Source organism: Perna viridis, chromosome 8, assembly GCF_037379345.1.
Source record: "Perna viridis isolate PV_CMFRI_1.1 ecotype Kerala chromosome 8, ASM3737934v1, whole genome shotgun sequence".
Lineage (NCBI taxonomy): Eukaryota > Metazoa > Mollusca > Bivalvia > Mytilida > Mytilidae > Perna > Perna viridis.
The window spans coordinates 9,612,637-9,630,877 of NC_142452.1; the positions used below are offsets into that span (position 1 = coordinate 9,612,637).

The window sequence follows — 18,241 nt, forward strand, 5'->3', positions numbered from 1 at the left end:
TTCAAAAGTTTTCAGGGATCAACCCCTTATAAGAATTATTGCCCTTGAAAGGTGAAAAATGATGTTTTATTTTTACAGTTTTCAGCCAATATCATGAGAACTATGACAGATAGAAAGAAATTTCCCATTGCTGAAATGATCCTTATGATAAGTCCTCCGATTGTCTTCTTGATTCAAAATTGTCGGACAACTCCATGTTAAATTTATTGCCCTTGAAAGGCAAAATTTAACCAGGTGAGGGATTCAGATTCCTGGGAGCCTCTTGTTACAGGTAAATTTTGATATTATATTTTAGTGTTTTGAGAACACACCCTTCCTCAATATTTTCATCATAACTTTGTTATTATCAATTTGTCAATTTTATAACATAACCAAAGTCCTGAATAATTTCTCTCCCTCCACTCCAGTATGCATATGTCAAATGTAAATCTTATAGGCGTAAGTTTAACCAGTATAAAGACCGGGGAGGCAGTTATTTTTACAAATTATATAGACTTTGTTATGAGTGACAAGTCCCTGCTTAGACCAGGGACTTTATTACACTCTAGTATACACTCCCTGCATGGATTGTCTGGCAAACTATTTTCTGACTTGGTGCCATTGGGGTATTTAACACAAAAAATAAAAAATTATAACAACTTATGTATGCAATCAACTAAGTGATTTCAGCTCAATTATGTCAGTGTGGGTGTTTCGTGCTATATCAATTAAGAAGCGATCTTTTTTAATTGAGAATAAACATTGATGGCGGGAAAATCTATGTATATAATCTAGGGCGCTGGACTGTACCTAGGTGGTGTTGCCATAGATGTCACAGCTAGAGGTATGAGTTCGAATTCCATGGAGGGATCATCCCAAAATTTGCCTGGCAAATCTGACAGTTCTAACATCGTTGGGAATTTTTATATATACAAATGTAAAATGCACTGCATTTCGAGGTTCCTGTGCGTATTACTTGTTACCAGCCGAAGAATGTTGGTGTATTGACCGCGATCCTTTTTGATATGATTAAACCAGGGACTTTATATTATTAATATTCACTCCCTGATTAAGCATAATAATAAAATATAAATTTAGTAGAACAAATTTATTAAATTTATACAAAATTATTATTCTAATCTTAGTATTTCGAGAAGACTATAACAAAATATTGTGTTCTCTTTTAACACCAGATACACGTATAAAGCAATGGATTTATTTGTATAATTTGTAAAATTATATACCTCACCATTTTGTGTGGCGGGGTATGAAAACTAAAACATAATATCATTTTATTATTCTTTTCAAGGGCAAAACTGTAAGAAGGAATTGCAAGTACAAAAATATGGTAAGCCGACTGAAGAACCACTTCGGTTGCTTACATCTAATAGTTGTTTAAACATGAACAGTTTCGGTCCCATGATGGACCTTTGTGAGAGGTAAAAAAAAAAAAAAACTCCTTGTGCATTATTTTGATGTTATGCGTTCAGTTATCCGGCGGATGTGGGATACCTGTTCGGGAAACAGTTAATATTAACCTTTATGGATAATTGTTACTGAAAACCTGACCCGTTACTGTAAACTAGATTTAAAGTTTTGATCAGTATTTTAAAGCCCTGAATGGGACATACAATGGTTACTGAAAATCTTATGCAAATCCTCTCACTGTTCAATCAACAAGATATCTGAAAACATGTTTCGTGATTGCTTACAGTATACATGCGTTTGCATTTTATCGAATTTCCTCATCAGGTATGAGCATCTGAAAGAGTAATCAAGGGAACCAAGGTTATATAGCGGTAATCAAAAGAATGCAATTCAGGCACAAAGACCAGACATGGAAAACAGACATACACAACGAAGAACATAAAGTAACTAAAATCATACATACAAAGTAATAAAAGCAAATGAGCAACTATGACTCCACTAAAAACTGGGAGCATGGACCAGGTGCACCGGTAGGGTAAGCATCCTCTGCTTTCCTAGAAACACCCGCCAAGTTGCTCATAAAAAGTCTGAAGACAGCAGTAAGAGCTAAAAGTTCAAACTTTTAATTGAGTGATTTGTTGAATAGTTGCTATATACATAAGAAGGAGTTGTCCAACAACTTTAACACAATAGACTTTTGTAGAGCTGAAGAGGAAAATCAACCATGGATATGACCATTTCATTAAATTCAAATCAGCATCACAAACAAAGTAGCAACATCTATCCAGAATGCTGTTTTTATCCAAATTTAAGTTGTCTATGAATTTAACAGACAACTCTTGTACACATCACACAAAACAGTTTTTGTTTTGTAAAACTTTATTGTAACAATTCAAATATATAACAATGTATAACAAAATTAAATAAATATATATAACACTTAATCATCTTTATTTCTGTAAAACAGGGAAAATATGTTACTGATGAATAGAATATATGAGAAATGACTAGAGAAAATTTCATAAACATTTAATGCTCACTTCTTTTCTGTTGAAAAAAATACATGTACCAGAAATAAAAATGACATACATGGCTAGCTAGTAAAACAACTGACAATCTAAATAAATGTAAGAACTGCCTAGTGCATTAATGCCTGATGTGTCTTCCTGTATCTGAAGTGTTCTATAATGCCAGAAAACAGCACAATATAATAACAAGCCACATATATCAATGTTTACAGAAGGAATTATGTTAATAAAATTCTATTCTGGTATTTCATGGATTTTTCTAAGGCACTGAACATTTTATTACCGTTACCATTACCAAAAGCTTTCCAAAGCGCAGCATGATACGACCCAAGCCAGTTGAATTCTGTTCACTTAGGACAAGTCTGGACACAACGTTAGTTTTTGACACACTAAAACATGTTGACTTACAGTTCATTATGGAAACAACTCATTTGATACAATATTGCACAATATTTTGAAATTCAATTTAAGAACAAAGTTCTGCTTCATGAATCACCTTGTACCTCATTTACTCAAAAACAATAAATTAGAGTAAATTTGACTATCATACTTCATATAGCTCATGTTATATCAGGGATTTTCATTAGGAATCAAATTACAAAAAAAATTCAAAATCACTCATAAAATTAATAAAGCAGATTTTTTTGGGCCTGGCCCCTTTTGTCCCCTTATAACTTTAAAATTGTAAGAGATGGAAAATTGCACAAAAGGTTTTCATAAGGAATCTAATAAATCCAAGAGCTATTAGGACTGGAGGATTTGTACCTTGTGAAAATAGTAGCAGGCATACACTGTCAATTTCTGTCATTAGTTGGTCCTCTATAACTTTAACATAATAGCATAATACGGCCAGCTTTTTGCGGTCATATAAAAATCATACAATTGCACAAAAAATTATAGCCATCCAACATCAAATCATAGCCCCCTTCAGGATGAAAATGGTTGGTGCTTAACACTTTCATGCAAATCTATAACAGATTTTGAAAAACACAAACAATAAGCAAAAACTGTCAAATCATCATTGTTTACTCATGTTAATATTGTGTAAATAAGTTTCATTTTTAGTCATTCCATATCCAACATTTTATTCACAAAATAGGTCTTTTCATGTTATACCAAAATATAACGTACAAACAAACAAACCTAAAAGCTAGTTCATACCAAACCTCAGAAATTTATATCATACTATATTTCTCAAGTCAACTTCACAAGCTAATTTCATACCAAATCTCACAAAAGTCAACTTCACAAGCTAATTTCATACCAAATCTCACAAAAGTCAATTTCACAAGCTATTTTTATACCTTTAATTCAATTGTACATATAGTTCCAATAAAAATAGATGTCCTTTAAAGTTTACACAAATTACAAGATGTTTTGACATCTTATATATTTTTGGTTTATAAACATGTTTTGTAAGTGTTCTAAGATATTTCTGTAGTAAATCTTATTTGCAATGCGGATAATTATTTTTCTTAATCCCCAAATTCAATACCAGTCTCAGGTGTGAGAGACATGAGAGTGTTGAATAGTAATATTTTATAACTGGTGTTTAAACAAAATAAATCATCTATTTTAATGGCCCTTTTTTACTGTTAAAATTTCTTTGTGATCCTTCTAAGACTTTTTACTAGTGAAATTTTCACCTACATTTGACAATATAATTAAACATCTTAAAATGAAATGCCCCTAAAATGAATCAGCAAGACTTATCATATGAAATAAAATAGTTAATTTTCACCATCAAAGACTTTTTAAACTTTTACCTGGTCTACATGACAACCCTACTGTTAATAGTGTAACAATAAAACCAATAATTGCACCCCCAAGCACATCACTCCAGTGATGTTTGTAGTCATGAATACGAGACAGTCCTGTGTAGTATGCCCAACAGAATACTATCAGTTGTAGAAAAGGACGTAACAGCAGAAAATCAGTGAACTTTAGACGAGCTTGAAAGTAAAACTGAAAAAAATAAAAACCAAATAACCTAATATATAATACAATGTATTAAATACATTAAACAATTATGAAAGTTCTTTTACATAAATATAAAGCATTAACTTCAGAACTTCAGTGAAGTAGATATTATTGGATTACATCAGTAAATATTATCTGTATTTATCTCTAAGAAACAGAAAAGATTCAAACATCAGTTATTTTAAACAATGCATTTTTAATTCCTTGTTTAAAAACAAATATTTGAAGCCTATCTATTTTGAATATAAACTTGTAGGTGATGTAAGTGCATTTAATTGGGGTTCCTACTACTAGGATGCTGTTTCAATCAGATTTACTCTTAGTCACTGCACACATAATAAAATACATTGCAAGGCTTTGCTTGATATGACCAGAGAGGTCGAACTCTAAAAAGTTGGGACATATGTGGACAAAACATTCAAGTTTAATACAGTTCTGAATTCGAAATTTGAGTAAATGTTTGACACAACAGGTGAGAACCTGAATTGCTCACCTTGTTAAATGTTTGCCGTCCAAGGGCAATTACTCTCACAAGGAGTTGTACGACAATTTTGATTCAAAAAGACTTTGGTAGGACTTATCATAAGGATCGTTCATCAAGTGAAAGTTTCTTTATATCATAGTTTTCAAGATATTGGCTGAAAACTGCTTTTAACAAACATCATTTTTCTCCTTTCAAGGGCAATAACTTTAACAATGAGTTGTCCAACAACTTTGATCCAATACAGATTATTGCAGGCCTTATTATAAGGATCATTTTATAAATTGAAAGTCTCTATCAATCAAGGTTTTAAAGATATAGGCTGAAAACTGTAAAAAAAAAAATGTCACTTTTTACCTTTCAACTCTAACAAGGAGTCATCCAACAACTTTGACACCTTGCAGACTTTTGCAGGCCTTATAATAATGATCATATCAGCAATTGAAAAAATTTGGCTAAAACTAATGGTTTTGGAGATGTATGAGAAATACTTCAGACTGACCCCATTGTTCTATTTTTAGTAACAGCGGCCATGTTTTTTCGACAGATCAAAAATCCCCACATCAGATTTTTGCAGAACACCCTAAGGACACCCTAATTTCATACTAAGACTAATACAAATTGGTCAGGTAGTTCAGAGGAGAAGATTTTTGAAAGAAAAACATTAAAAAGAACAAAAAACGTAAGAAAGGTCAATAACTCTAACATTGCTTAACATATAAAAAAGAAAATTTGACTACATATAGATCTCATCAAACTGAACACTTTTACTCATGTCACAATTTGGCTAAACCTTATATGCAAAAAACTTCTGTCTGACCCCTATGTTCCATTTTTAGTAACAGCGGCCATGTTTTTTGACAGATCAAAAATCACCATAACAGTTCTATGCAAGACAACCTAAGATACATTCATACCAAATTTGGTTCCAATTGATCAAGTTATGTCAGAGGAGAAGATTTTTAAAAGAAAAAACATTAAAAGAGCAAAAAAAAAGAAACACATCAAAAAAGGGCAATAACCCCAAAAAGGCTTAACAGATTAAAGAGAAAATTCAACTACAGATCGAATTCATCATACTGAACACTTTTACTTGTGTCCAAATTTGGCTAAACCTATTGACTATTATGTATTTTATTTGTCAGATTAAAAATACCCACATCAGTTCTATGCAAGTAGTGTCAGAGGAGAAGTTTTTTTGAATAAATTAATAATGACATCGGAGGATGATGATGGGCACCAAGTAATGGCAATAGCAAACATGGCCTTCGGCCAGGTGAGCTAATAAAAGTGGTCAAAGAACTTTAAAATTTGGAATTAGATATACATGTAAGAAATAAACAATTTAAACAAAGTTGAAGAAAATGCTTATTTGTAATCCCTTTTTGGCCCTTAATTCCTAAAAGTAAAGGAACATAACACTTTAAATCAATCAGAACCTTTCTTTTGTAGTATAGAACCTAAAAGTATTTTTTAAAGTTACGTGTATCAATCTGCACCACGAAAACTGATTTGTTCAATGTGTCATAGTTTTCCTTTCTTCTTTTGTCTACCCTGGACTTGACTTTTTATGAGCAACTCAGCGGGTGTTTCTAGAAAAGCAGAGGACGCTTACCCTACCAGTGCACTTGGTCCATACTCCCAGTTTATAGCGGAGTCCGAGTTGCTCATTCGCTTTTGTTACTTGTATGTATGATTTTAGTTGCTTCATGTTCTTTGTTGTGTATGTCTGTTTTCAATGTCTGGTCTTTGCCCTATAACTTTTGTTCCCTTGATTACTCTTAAACAAAATATAGATCCAACAGCTGTTGATTTGATAGATGTTCAACACTAGAGGATAAACGAATTGATCCAATAGACTTGTAATTTTCTGACCAACAATAAGAGAATTTCACTTTTCTGTGTACAAAGCTTTTAGTAATGGAAAATGACAATTCACTCTGATTGGGGGGTGCATCTCCAGAACTGCAGTATACTTTTGACACTTACCACTAAAAACAGCATTGAGTACACAGAGAACGATGTATGACCTGATGGGAATGAAGTCCTAAAAATAAAATGAAATTTAAATAATATTTTACTCTGTGCAGTCAGATAAAACCAGAATATTTTTTATCAGCATAAAGCATTTTTGCTGATTCTTATAAGTCAAAAAATTGTATTGAAGACAAAAATGAAATAAATATAAATATCACATGAAAGTAGAAATGCACCAAGAAGGTAGATTTGTTCCATTTATATTTTTTTTGTACCAGAACTTGGACTGACAGGTGGTCCTAGAAGATCAGAGGATGACTACCTTACAACCTTAGCATCTTTAACTGTAAATCATAAATAAGATAAAGAAATAAAATGCTTTGCAAGGTGCAACCTGATACATCTCTTTTCATGTCCTTCCTTCATAACACCATTCAAGTCACCATCCCAAAGGCCAAGGAGATGGACAACAAAATTTGTTCTAATGGCCTTGGAGATGGACAACAAAATTTGTTCTAATGGCCTTGGAGATGGACAACAGATTAGTTCTAATGGCCATGGGATGGACAACAAATTGTTCTAATGGCCATGGGATGGACAACAAATTGTTCTAATGGCCATGGGGATGGACAACAAATTTGTTCTAATGGCCATGGAGATGGACAACAAATTTGTTCTAATGACCATGGAGGTGGACAACAAATTTGTTCTAATGGCTGTGGAGATACACAACAAATCCATTCTAATGGCCCTTCAGATGGACATTAAAATTAGTTCTAATGGACATGGAGCTGTACAACAAGTTTGTTCTAATAGCTGTAGGTATTAACAACAAGTTTGTTACAATGGCTATGGACAACGAATTTGTTCTAATGGCTGTGGAGATGCACAACAAATTTGTCCTAATGGCAGACAGGATGGACAACAAATTTGTTTTTAATGGCCATTGGGATGAACAACAAATTTGTTATAATGGCCTTGGAGATGGACAACAAATTTGTGCTAATTGGCCATGGGGATTGACAACAGATTAGTTCTAATGGCCTTGGGATGGACAACAAATTTGTTCTAATGGCTATAGGGATGGACAGCATATTTGTACTAATTGCTGTGGAGATGGACGACAGATTTGTACTAATGGCCATGGGAATGGACACTACATTACTTTCAATGGCAGACCGGCACGACAACAGGTTTGTTCTAATGGCCATGTGAATGGACAACAAATTTGTTCTAATGGCCATGGAGATGGACAAAAAATGTGTTCTATTGGCCATGGAGATCAATCTGATTAAATCAGCTGTTGGGTCAGCGTAAGGCACTGTAGCGTATCCTAACAGCTGATTTTAATCAGATGGCCATGGAGATGGACAGCAAATTTGTTCTAATGGCTGTGGAGATGGACAAAAAATGTATATTTATAGTCATAGAGATTGACTTTAAACTTAATTGCTCTCATGGCTGTGGTGAATGCCATTTGACATTGAAAATAAATGTGTTCTAATAGCTGCAGAGAAGGACGACAAATCTATTGACTACTTCATGACATCATCAGTAGAATTTTTTAAATGGAGTCTGAAATCTTAAAGTGACATAATCTTATTTCAAAAGCTTATCTATAAGGTATTAAGCAGAGTAAATGTAATAATTGGAAAAAGCATACAGATAACAAATTGATTAATTGACAGTGATATCTTAGGCAAAAATTTCATGCATTTAAGGACAGGAACATTGATCAATTAAAAGATCATGCATCAGGAGAGTCAGACATGCTGAAACAGATTTAATTCACCACCTCACAGAGGCAACAACACGTAGGAAGGCACATGACAACTAGACCACAAAGGTGGTTTCTGTTTAAAGTAAATGTCACCATACATACATCAAACATTTGCAAAACAAAATGAAAACATTTCATTACAGCTAACAATTACCTGCCATGTCTGACCAAAGAGGGGATGCCTGTACAAACATCAGCTGTTATGTATCCATCGCTACAATTAAACATGCTTAAATCTGGTTGACAAACATCTATAAAATTTGGGCGGAGTCTTCCAACAGAATATTTTGCAATGTCTGTCACAAGCTGAACAACTGCTGCTCCATACATAAATGGTAATAAAGCATTATAGACAGCACTTATATAGACTGTATTGATTTCAGAAGAATTATTTTTTTCTTCTTCTAGCTTATGACTGGATGTTTGCCCCTTTTTTCTGTGTAGCCATAAATGAATTCCTTCAATTACTAAAAACTGAAAAGAGCAGATTTATTAAGAATTGAATGTTTCAGTTTTGATGTTTCATCGCCATTAGCATTCTAAAGCTTGACTGCAGACCATTTCAACAGGTAATGCTTTTACAAACCCATGAAACATAAACTAGAGGCTCAAAAGAACCTGAATTGCTTACCTGGCTTAATGAACCACATTGTTTCTTATGTAAATGAGCCCTTTTTTTCTTGGATAAAAATTTCTACTGTTCATAACTAAGGAACAATCATATCAACATTCATTGAATCCTGTCCAGTAGTATCAAAGTAGAAGGTTTTTTAGAGTAATAACATATAAAAAAAACAAAAAAAAACCCACTTAAATTTACAACAAGAGGGATGACTTCTTCAAATGGTCTATATATTTCTCAACTAGTTTGATATGGCCGTGTTTGTAGTGATGTTTTAGACTCTGTATTACCAGTAAATTGTTAAGTCAAGGTTTTTGTTACCATAAATTAGTTAAGACTTATACTAAGTTCTTTTTAAGATTTGATACTGAAGTTTGGTTGTACTTGTCGTAACTTAATCAAAAATAGGATTAAACATCATATGGCAATATAATAAATAAAGCTTGAAGGTTTAAACAGAGCCTGGAAAAATATTTCACTAAAGATATCCATAAGGTTTATCATCACCATATCATTGTTCAATATTTGAATGTTTATTATTGGTTCTAATATTGACTCTCTTGTTTATGAATTATATATAAATTAACTTTCCAATACTTTTTATCTTGGCATTTGCACAAAGACATTGTTTTTCTTAGCATTTTATAATATGTTTTCACTAAATCCTGTTAGACCTGTTTGTCTGAGAAAACTACTATAGGTGTGCTTGTCAGTGGTGTTTGAATTTTGAACTAGCTTACAGAAATAGGGAGTACTCTTTCAAGGTAGATACCACTTGTTTTCTTTTGTCCTATTTGTTATGGTGTTAATATTCTGTTTTGATCTCAAAAGTTAAATCCAAATATGACAGATTTTTAAAGTTTGTTTTATTGTTGTATTTTCCCATCACTGTTGTAGGTTAGGGGGAGGGTTCAGCACTCATAAATATGTTAAACCCAGCCACATGCTATATGTGCCAGTCCCAAGGAAGGAAACTGTTGTTCAGAGGTTGTCATTGTTTTTTTTTATGTTCATTGTTATTGGTTTTACATTTTTTCTACGGATTACATGTAGGTCAATTTTCATCTCTTATGAATAGCTTCACACGATTTATTTACAGCTTGCTTAATGGTATGGGTTTTGCCCATCATTGAAGACCTTGTGGTTAACTTTGCTTGGAATTTGGTGGATGACAATTTCATTGTAAGTCATATTTATATATTTTCATACAATAAAGGGCAATAACTCGAACATGGCTCAACTGACTAACATGAAAATTTGACCACAGATAGATATCATCATGCTGAACAATTTCCCCCTGTCAGAATCAGCTAAACCAAACTTTTTAGGAGATATTTGTATGAAAAAAAAAAACTGCTGTCTGACCTCTATGTTCTATTTTTAGTTAAAGCTGCCATGTTTTCTGACAGATCAAACATCCCATTATCAGTTCTAAGCTGAATACCCTAAGGAACATTTATACATGTACTAAGTTTGGTTCTAATTGGTCCAGTAAAGTTTGGTTCTTATTGGTCCAGTAGTGTAAGAGGAGAAGACTTTTAAAAAAAATTGTTAGCAATGATGACTGATGCCTAGTGATGGTAATAGCTTCGGGCAAGGTGAGCTAAAACTTAAATTTCCAATTCTAATAATTACATTTCCCTTATCTTATTTCTATTTTATTTTTAGATATACATAGAAAATAGGCAATTCACAGCAATCAATAAAAGTATTCCAAAAAAAAATGTAACCATGGTCTATATGTAGCTCAATGATGTCTTTCATCAACTTAGGAAACATCATGTGTAAAGCCAATTATTGAATGAGAATTGCCTATTTTAATGATGCACACAGTAAATGTATTATTGTGAAATCATGGAAACCATGGTTGGTTTCACATCTTATGTCTATGATAACTTTTTATACAGTTTAGACATTACATTGAACTAGTAAAATTCAACTCTCAGTAAACCATTTGAAATCTACATATAACTAATAAATGTAATATGATGTACCGTGGTTCTCAATCCCTTTCCAATGGGAATAATTGGAATTGATTTTAAATATGTCAGCATGTCAGTTAAATGCTAGTAGTCCTTAGTTTGCACATTTGTTTAATTTATATTCAGCTTCTTTATTTCTGTTGTAACAAGGGATTCAGACCTTTTTGAACTAATTTTTAGGATTTTCACATCAAATCCAATAAAAAACAAGATGCTCCCAGGAGCCTGAATCGCTCACCAGGTTAAATTTTGCCTTTCAAAGGCACTAAATTTAACAAGAAGTTGTACAACAATTTTGACTCAAGAAGTCTTTGGTAGGACTTATCATAAGATCATCTCAACAACTGAAAGTTTCTTTTAATCTATCATAAGTTTTCAAGATATTGACTGAAAACTTGTCATTTTCCCCTTTCAAGGGCAATAACTCTTACAAGGAGTCATCTGACAAATTTTATCCCTGAAGACTTTTGTAGTCCTAATAACATGGATCATTTCAGCTATTGAAAGAATTTGGCTAAACCTAACGGTTTTGGAGATATATGTGAAAAACTATTGTCTGACCCCTATATTCTATTTTTAGTAATGGCTGCCATGTTTTTTGACAGATAAAAAATCCCCACACCAATTTTATGCAGGATACCCCAAGAAACATTCATACCAGGTTTGATTTCAATTAGTCAAGTAGTGTCAGAGGAGAAGATTTTTGAAAGAAATAAAATTAAAAATATCAAAAATCGTTGAAAAAAGGCAATAACTCCAACATAACCTAACAAATTAAAACCAAAATTTAACCACAGATAGATCTCATCATGCGGAACACTTTCTCTCGCATCAAAATTTAGCTAAACCTAACAATTTAGGAGATATATGTGAAAAACTACTGTCTGACCCCTATGTTCTATTTTTAGTAACAGCGGCCATATTTTTTGACAAATCAAAAATCCTCACATCAGTTCTATGCAGGAAACCCCAAGGAGCATTCATACCACGTTTGGTTTCAATTGATCAAGTATTGTTAGAGGAGAAGAGTTTTGTATAATTGTTAACGACGACGACGGACGCCAAGTGAGCTAAAAATCAATTTATTGAGGCATGGCCCCCAATGGCCCCTTGTAACTTGAAAAAGCATAAGAGATAACTGAAATATGCAGGCAGGAATTTTCAAGAGGAATCTGATAAAAAAGAATAAAACAAAAAATTAAAAAGTTTATTTTTAGACCCCACTTTAGCCCCCAACAGACTTACAATGCCAAATACTATATAATCTCTGTTAAATATTTTTATATAATAACTGTCAAAATTGACTGAGAAGTAAACCTTCTACATCAATTTTAAATTAACACCTACAGACTAGCATTTTATTCATTTTGACCCTTTCCGCAGAATGGTAGGGGCAAGCAACTTAGTTTTAAATAGAAAGATTCCAAAAGCAGCAAGTAACTATTTCTAAAAAAATAATGACATTTTGACCACTACAACTTCAGTTTTCAGACAGCAAGGACAAATTTAAACAACACCGATGACGACAACATCATAATACAACTGCAAGGAAACTGATTAAAAGAATAACTTACTAGACTTGGACATGGAAAGTGTCAACTTTTTCAAGTTAGATAATCTACCCTTAATATTGTCAAACCATTCTATAATACTGAAAAAAAAGTTCTTCTAACTCAATCAAAATCACTGGCAACAAGAGATTTACTTAAAGAAATGAAAATTGGTAAGTTTATTAAAAGATTCCTTTGAAAATAATACCTACATGTAGCAATAGACCGCAATCATTTCAGAACAATTTTGTACATAAACAGTTTATCATTAAAATAGTAACTTTTAATCCTTTCCTCTTTCATCTACCCAAGACTTGACTTTTAATGAGCAACTCGGCGAGTGCTTCTAGAAAAGCAGAGGACGTTTACCCTACAAGTGCACCTGGTCCATGCTCCCAGTTTTTAGTGGAGTCCGAGTTGTTCATTTGCTTTTGTTACTTTGTATGATTTTAGTTACTTTATGTTCTTTGTTGTGTATGTATGTTTTCCATGTCTGGTCTTTATCCCTGGATTACATTCCTTTGATTACCGCTATAACCTTGATTACTCTTTTTAAAAAAGAGTTATGCAGCTATTGTTTTGGAAAGAAGGAAACTATAATCTATTTCTTTTCTTTAATCCTCATAATTTTTTTTTTTCACTGTGAAGGAAATATGAGATCCAAGTGTGGCATAATGATGAATATCACTCCATCAGCATGCAAACTTGGCATTCTTCTGATTTATGCTGACCTGAGCATTTTGATTAGCTAGGAGCATGTCTTTACAAATCCCATATACCTGAGTGTTGATATGCCATATACCCAGGTGTGACCAGCCATTTTCCTCTGGAGTCACACACAATGTCCATTTCAAATATTTTAGGAGATTAATATCTCTTGTTGACTTTTGAGTATGAAAAAAAAATGCTTGAAATATTTTCTCACAACATGAAAAACCTAGTTTTAAATGACCTTACTGAACTTGTCTTTACAGTAGAATTGTTTAGTCTTTGTGCAAACTGTATGCATAGTCATCTCCAGTACAAGTGTATGCAAATAAATTTTCTCCACATCATGTAGTTGTGACAACATTAATAGCCAAAATGATGCCAAAGTCAAAATTCCAAAATTCTAAAGAAAGAACTCTTTAAACCAGGTATTTTCAGTACCTGTAGGATTCTACCAAAGGTAAGATCCCCATACTACAACGAAAATAACTCCATTTTCTCAAATTTGTTACAATATCAAAATAATACCAAATAAAACATTACTTTACCTCATTCTGGCCTTCTGAATGTTAAAAAAAATTATTGGACTAATATCTGTCATAATATTGTTACATAGGTTCAAAGCCATAGTTATGGAGATATGAACGTAAGGGTGCACTATACAGTTACATTTAGGCAAACCAATTTGCACATCAAGTTGACCTAGTCTTATTTTGTAAAACTTAAAATTAAAAGTTGAAATTTTGGTGTACATGTATTGTTTAAATGTAGTTAATAATTTATACATAGACAGGTTGAATATATGTAATGACAAACAGGTATAATTTAAATGAAGATAGGTATCCAGAATGTTTAACTCCCCTCCTGTATTAGATTCTCTCCTTAACATCAGCAAGCTGATTTTCAAAATACCTTATTTCACACCAACTTTAGGAACTAACAATAGGCTACCAGGAGCCTGAATCGCTCACCTGGTGTAAATTTTGCCTTTCAAGGGCAATGACTCTTCACAAGCTTGTTTCCAAATCCTGTTTGTCAAACCTTGATTGATCTATTTTGTACATATGTTTGATATTAATAAATAAAATATGTTTAAACTAACAAGGAGTTATCAAATATTTTGACCCAAGAAGATATGGGAGGGCTTATCATAATGATCATTTCATCAATTGAAAATTTCTGTCTATCAATTATAGTTTTCAAGATATTGGCTAAAAACTGCTAAAAATGTCATTTTACACCTTTCAAGGGTTATAACTCTAACAAGGAGTTGTCTGACAACTATTAATTCTGCAGACTTTGGTAGGCCTTATCATAAGGATCATTTCAGCAATTGAATGTTCTATTTACATGTACCTATGGCTATGCTAAAAATGTGAGAAAATGAATTGAAATGGGTATCATTATTTTTACCCTTTTTCCTACGCTAGTTTCTAAGTGCCAGATATTTTATAAAACATAGTATTTGGCTGTTAGTTATGGAAAGTCATCTCTGCTTTGTACTAAAACTCAGTAATGCATTTTACAGTATGTTACCATGGCTACTGGATTTTACAAATGTTACAACAATCACTACTTACCTATAAATAACTTTAAATTTCACATACCAAGGATTAGAAAAATGTGTGTTTTTTTATCAAAAAAACACTTGGAATTTCTGTGTGGACTGCCTTAAAACAGTTGTTATATTTCAATAAAATGAGACAAAATCTTCAGAACTGACCTAACCGTACAGTACTACCTACAAATGTTAGTAATTTGTAATCTTGTCTTTAATGTGGCTGAAAATTAATTGCTAAAAGACAGGTCTTACTGAGTATCTGTATTTGCATACATGTATGTGAGGAAAAATAATACTTACTGATGCAATGTTGAGAAAAAATCCCATTCCATACATTAATGGAGTGGATATTGAATCTTTACGGCTGGGATGTTGAATACTCTCATCGTCACAGAAAAATCCTCGTTTGAAGGGATAAACTGACTTATTGATGAACATGATAACTACACCCACTGAAACAAAGGAGCAAAGTTACAGCTGAAGCATTAATTTTTCAAGGTATTACAGAACCATACTAGAAGCATACAAAGTAAACTCACAAAAACATAGGAGCTAAGCTTAAAAATGTGTTGACAGATAAACATATACAGAGGTGATTCTTAAATTGTGTAAATGTACACGTAGTACCTGAAACTTTACTGGGGCTTCATCTATGTTCAATCAAAAGATCAAACCCAGTATAGTGTTTCCAATCACAACTTTTGAAATAGCCATTAACATTTTTTGGGGATAAAGTGATTAAACAAGGTAAGAGGGTTCAGTTCATTACATTGCATTTTCATTCAAAAAGGTCATCATCAGACAGAGCAAATCAAGGGCATGGAATCATGTTACTAGTTTTATGGAAATACTCCAGTTTGTCAATCAGCATTAAAGCAAATTCAGGTATTGGACACAGGCCAGCTTAACTGGTATTAATACACACATGTTAATGCTAAAAGTATAGGCATTTTAATACATCCAAAATGGATTACATACTTGGCTGATCCGGTATAATAGGTGATAATAACAATACAAACTGTCCTGTGACAAAATGAGATGAAATGATTATTGAAACTGAAAAACATCATAATGATAAAAACATTGTAACCAAAAATATGCAAAAAAAGTTGTCTGGATCCAACTCAAACTAAAACCCTTCATACTACCAATGAATTACTGAATAATACAACTGTAAAGTCAGCTGGTCTATGAACACTATATGATCAATTATTTGTAATAAGCCAATGAAGGTATTGTGTTTTAGTGTTTTATTTTTCTTCATCAAAAAGTGACATTTTCACATTAAGCACATACAGGTACCAACCATCTTGCACTTATTAATGCTGCATGTATATTTGTCTAAAATCACAAAACGCGAAACAAGTACATTATACTGTTGTAAAGATCCTACTTTGGAAATTCCCGACTCTAAGTGTTGGATTTGGAGCAAAAATGTCAAAATGCATTTTCCACAACTTTTGTAGCTAACTTTTGTACTTTTCTTCCATTTGATTTTTCACAAATTTGCACCTTTGGGAACAAATAATTTTTTTTTTCTACAGATTGTAATAAAAGTTTGGACATTTGAACAATTTTTGAAATCGGCCCTACTTGTGGTCAGAATTCAGGTGAAAATGGCTCAGATCCTTTTCAGTTACTGGATTTCTAATGAAGTTTTTTTTTTATTACTCTACAAACCTGAACATAGATGTGAGAGAACACTTGTATTAAATATCAGACAAGAAACTGCTTAGGCTGTCACAGCTAGAAAGATTGTCATCATCAAAAAATTTATATAATGGGATTGTCACTTTCCATAATTAAAAATTAAACAACCAATTGACCGCTAGGTTGTGCTAAGAATACTCCCACTCAACCTAAAATGTTAGGGAGACCTTGAGGCATTTGGTAAAGAGCAAGTTGATGAGGATTAGGAACCTGAAAAGGGGAGACATGGTACAAGTTATCATGCAAAAGCAATATACCAAATATCTATTAAGTGTCAGTCTCTGTAAGAATCTGGCAGTGGGTGAAACATGGTACACTGTATGAAAAAAAAAACACTATTTGGACAGTATAATTTGACTATTTTGACATCTGAATCAAGAAAAAAGACGTTATTTTCCATGTTTCTAATTATTCCAATTTGCCTAATTCTTACAAATACATGTACTTAAGCATTCCCACATACAGAAACTGAGAAATATGTAAAGACAATTTCCCTAATCCTGAACTATTCAAGTCACAACCTCTGAAGTTCAATTCCAGGCTTCCTTATATAGTATGGCACTTTGAGGTATAATTTCATGTAATTTGAAACAGGGGCAGATCCAGAGGGGGTGCAGGGGGTTGGCACCCCACTTTGTATTAAACAAATATAGTAAAAAAATGGAAAAATAATGTCCCAGCACCCCCACCTTATCTTAGGAACTCTGGATGGCACCCTTCCTTTTCTAAACATCTAAATCCACCACTGAGTTATACAGAAAATGACAGCATGATACAACTATAGGGCAGCAATTTTTTTTGCAAATATATATAAAGCAGTGGTTTTGAAGCAAATATTGAGAAGGGCCATTTTCTGTCAGAAGGGGCAACTGGTCCCCCCCCCCTGCCTTCCCCGCCCCTGAAAAAGTAACAAAAATGATTTGAAAAGCTTAACGATCCCAGATGTCCTCTATTCACGATTAAGCTGTTCACGTTCATTTCTCTCACTTGACAGTGTGACGGGGTGTTGAAAATAAATGTTTCGCTTGCAGACAATTTTCCATTTTTACCTGTCATAACTATAGCTGAATTCACTATAGTAGCAGTCATTTTCTTCGCCATCGTTTCTTGTTATTTTCATGCGCATTCAATTGCCTCAACGTTTCTTTTTTCTTTTCTTTTCTTGTTTTTTTTGTTTTTTTTTTTTTAAATACACATTGTAAATAGAAATTTCTGTTGACAGGTTCACCGGAAACGTGAGTTTGCGAAACGAAAAAAAACCCCACACACCCTAAAAAAGAACGGAACGAAACATACATGTAAGGAAACCAAGCCTTTTCATAGTAGGCAACTTCAAAAATCCTTGCCGCAATGGAATCAAATCAACAAGAATGAAAGAAAGTAACTACAATATTTTTCATATTTATTTTTTTTATATATTTGAACACGGATTTTTATAACAGACTACTATAAATA

The 18,241-nt window shown here is 32.9% G+C and overlaps 1 protein-coding gene across 1 annotated transcript; it reads right to left on the reverse strand.

Annotated features, from left to right (window-relative positions):
• Nucleotides 1-2,268: 2,268 nt before the first annotated feature.
• Nucleotides 2,269-18,041, reverse strand: LOC148609239 (phospholipid phosphatase 1-like). The gene is made up of 5 exons (XM_088540478.1): nucleotides 17,836-18,041; nucleotides 15,377-15,528; nucleotides 8,808-9,127; nucleotides 6,886-6,943; nucleotides 2,269-4,400 (listed from the first exon to the last, which is right to left on the reverse strand). The coding sequence occupies exons 1-5, from the start codon at nucleotides 17,885-17,887 to the stop codon at nucleotides 4,179-4,181; spliced, it is 804 nt and encodes a 267-aa protein (XP_088396604.1). The 5' UTR covers nucleotides 17,888-18,041; the 3' UTR covers nucleotides 2,269-4,178.
• Nucleotides 18,042-18,241: the final 200 nt, after the last annotated feature.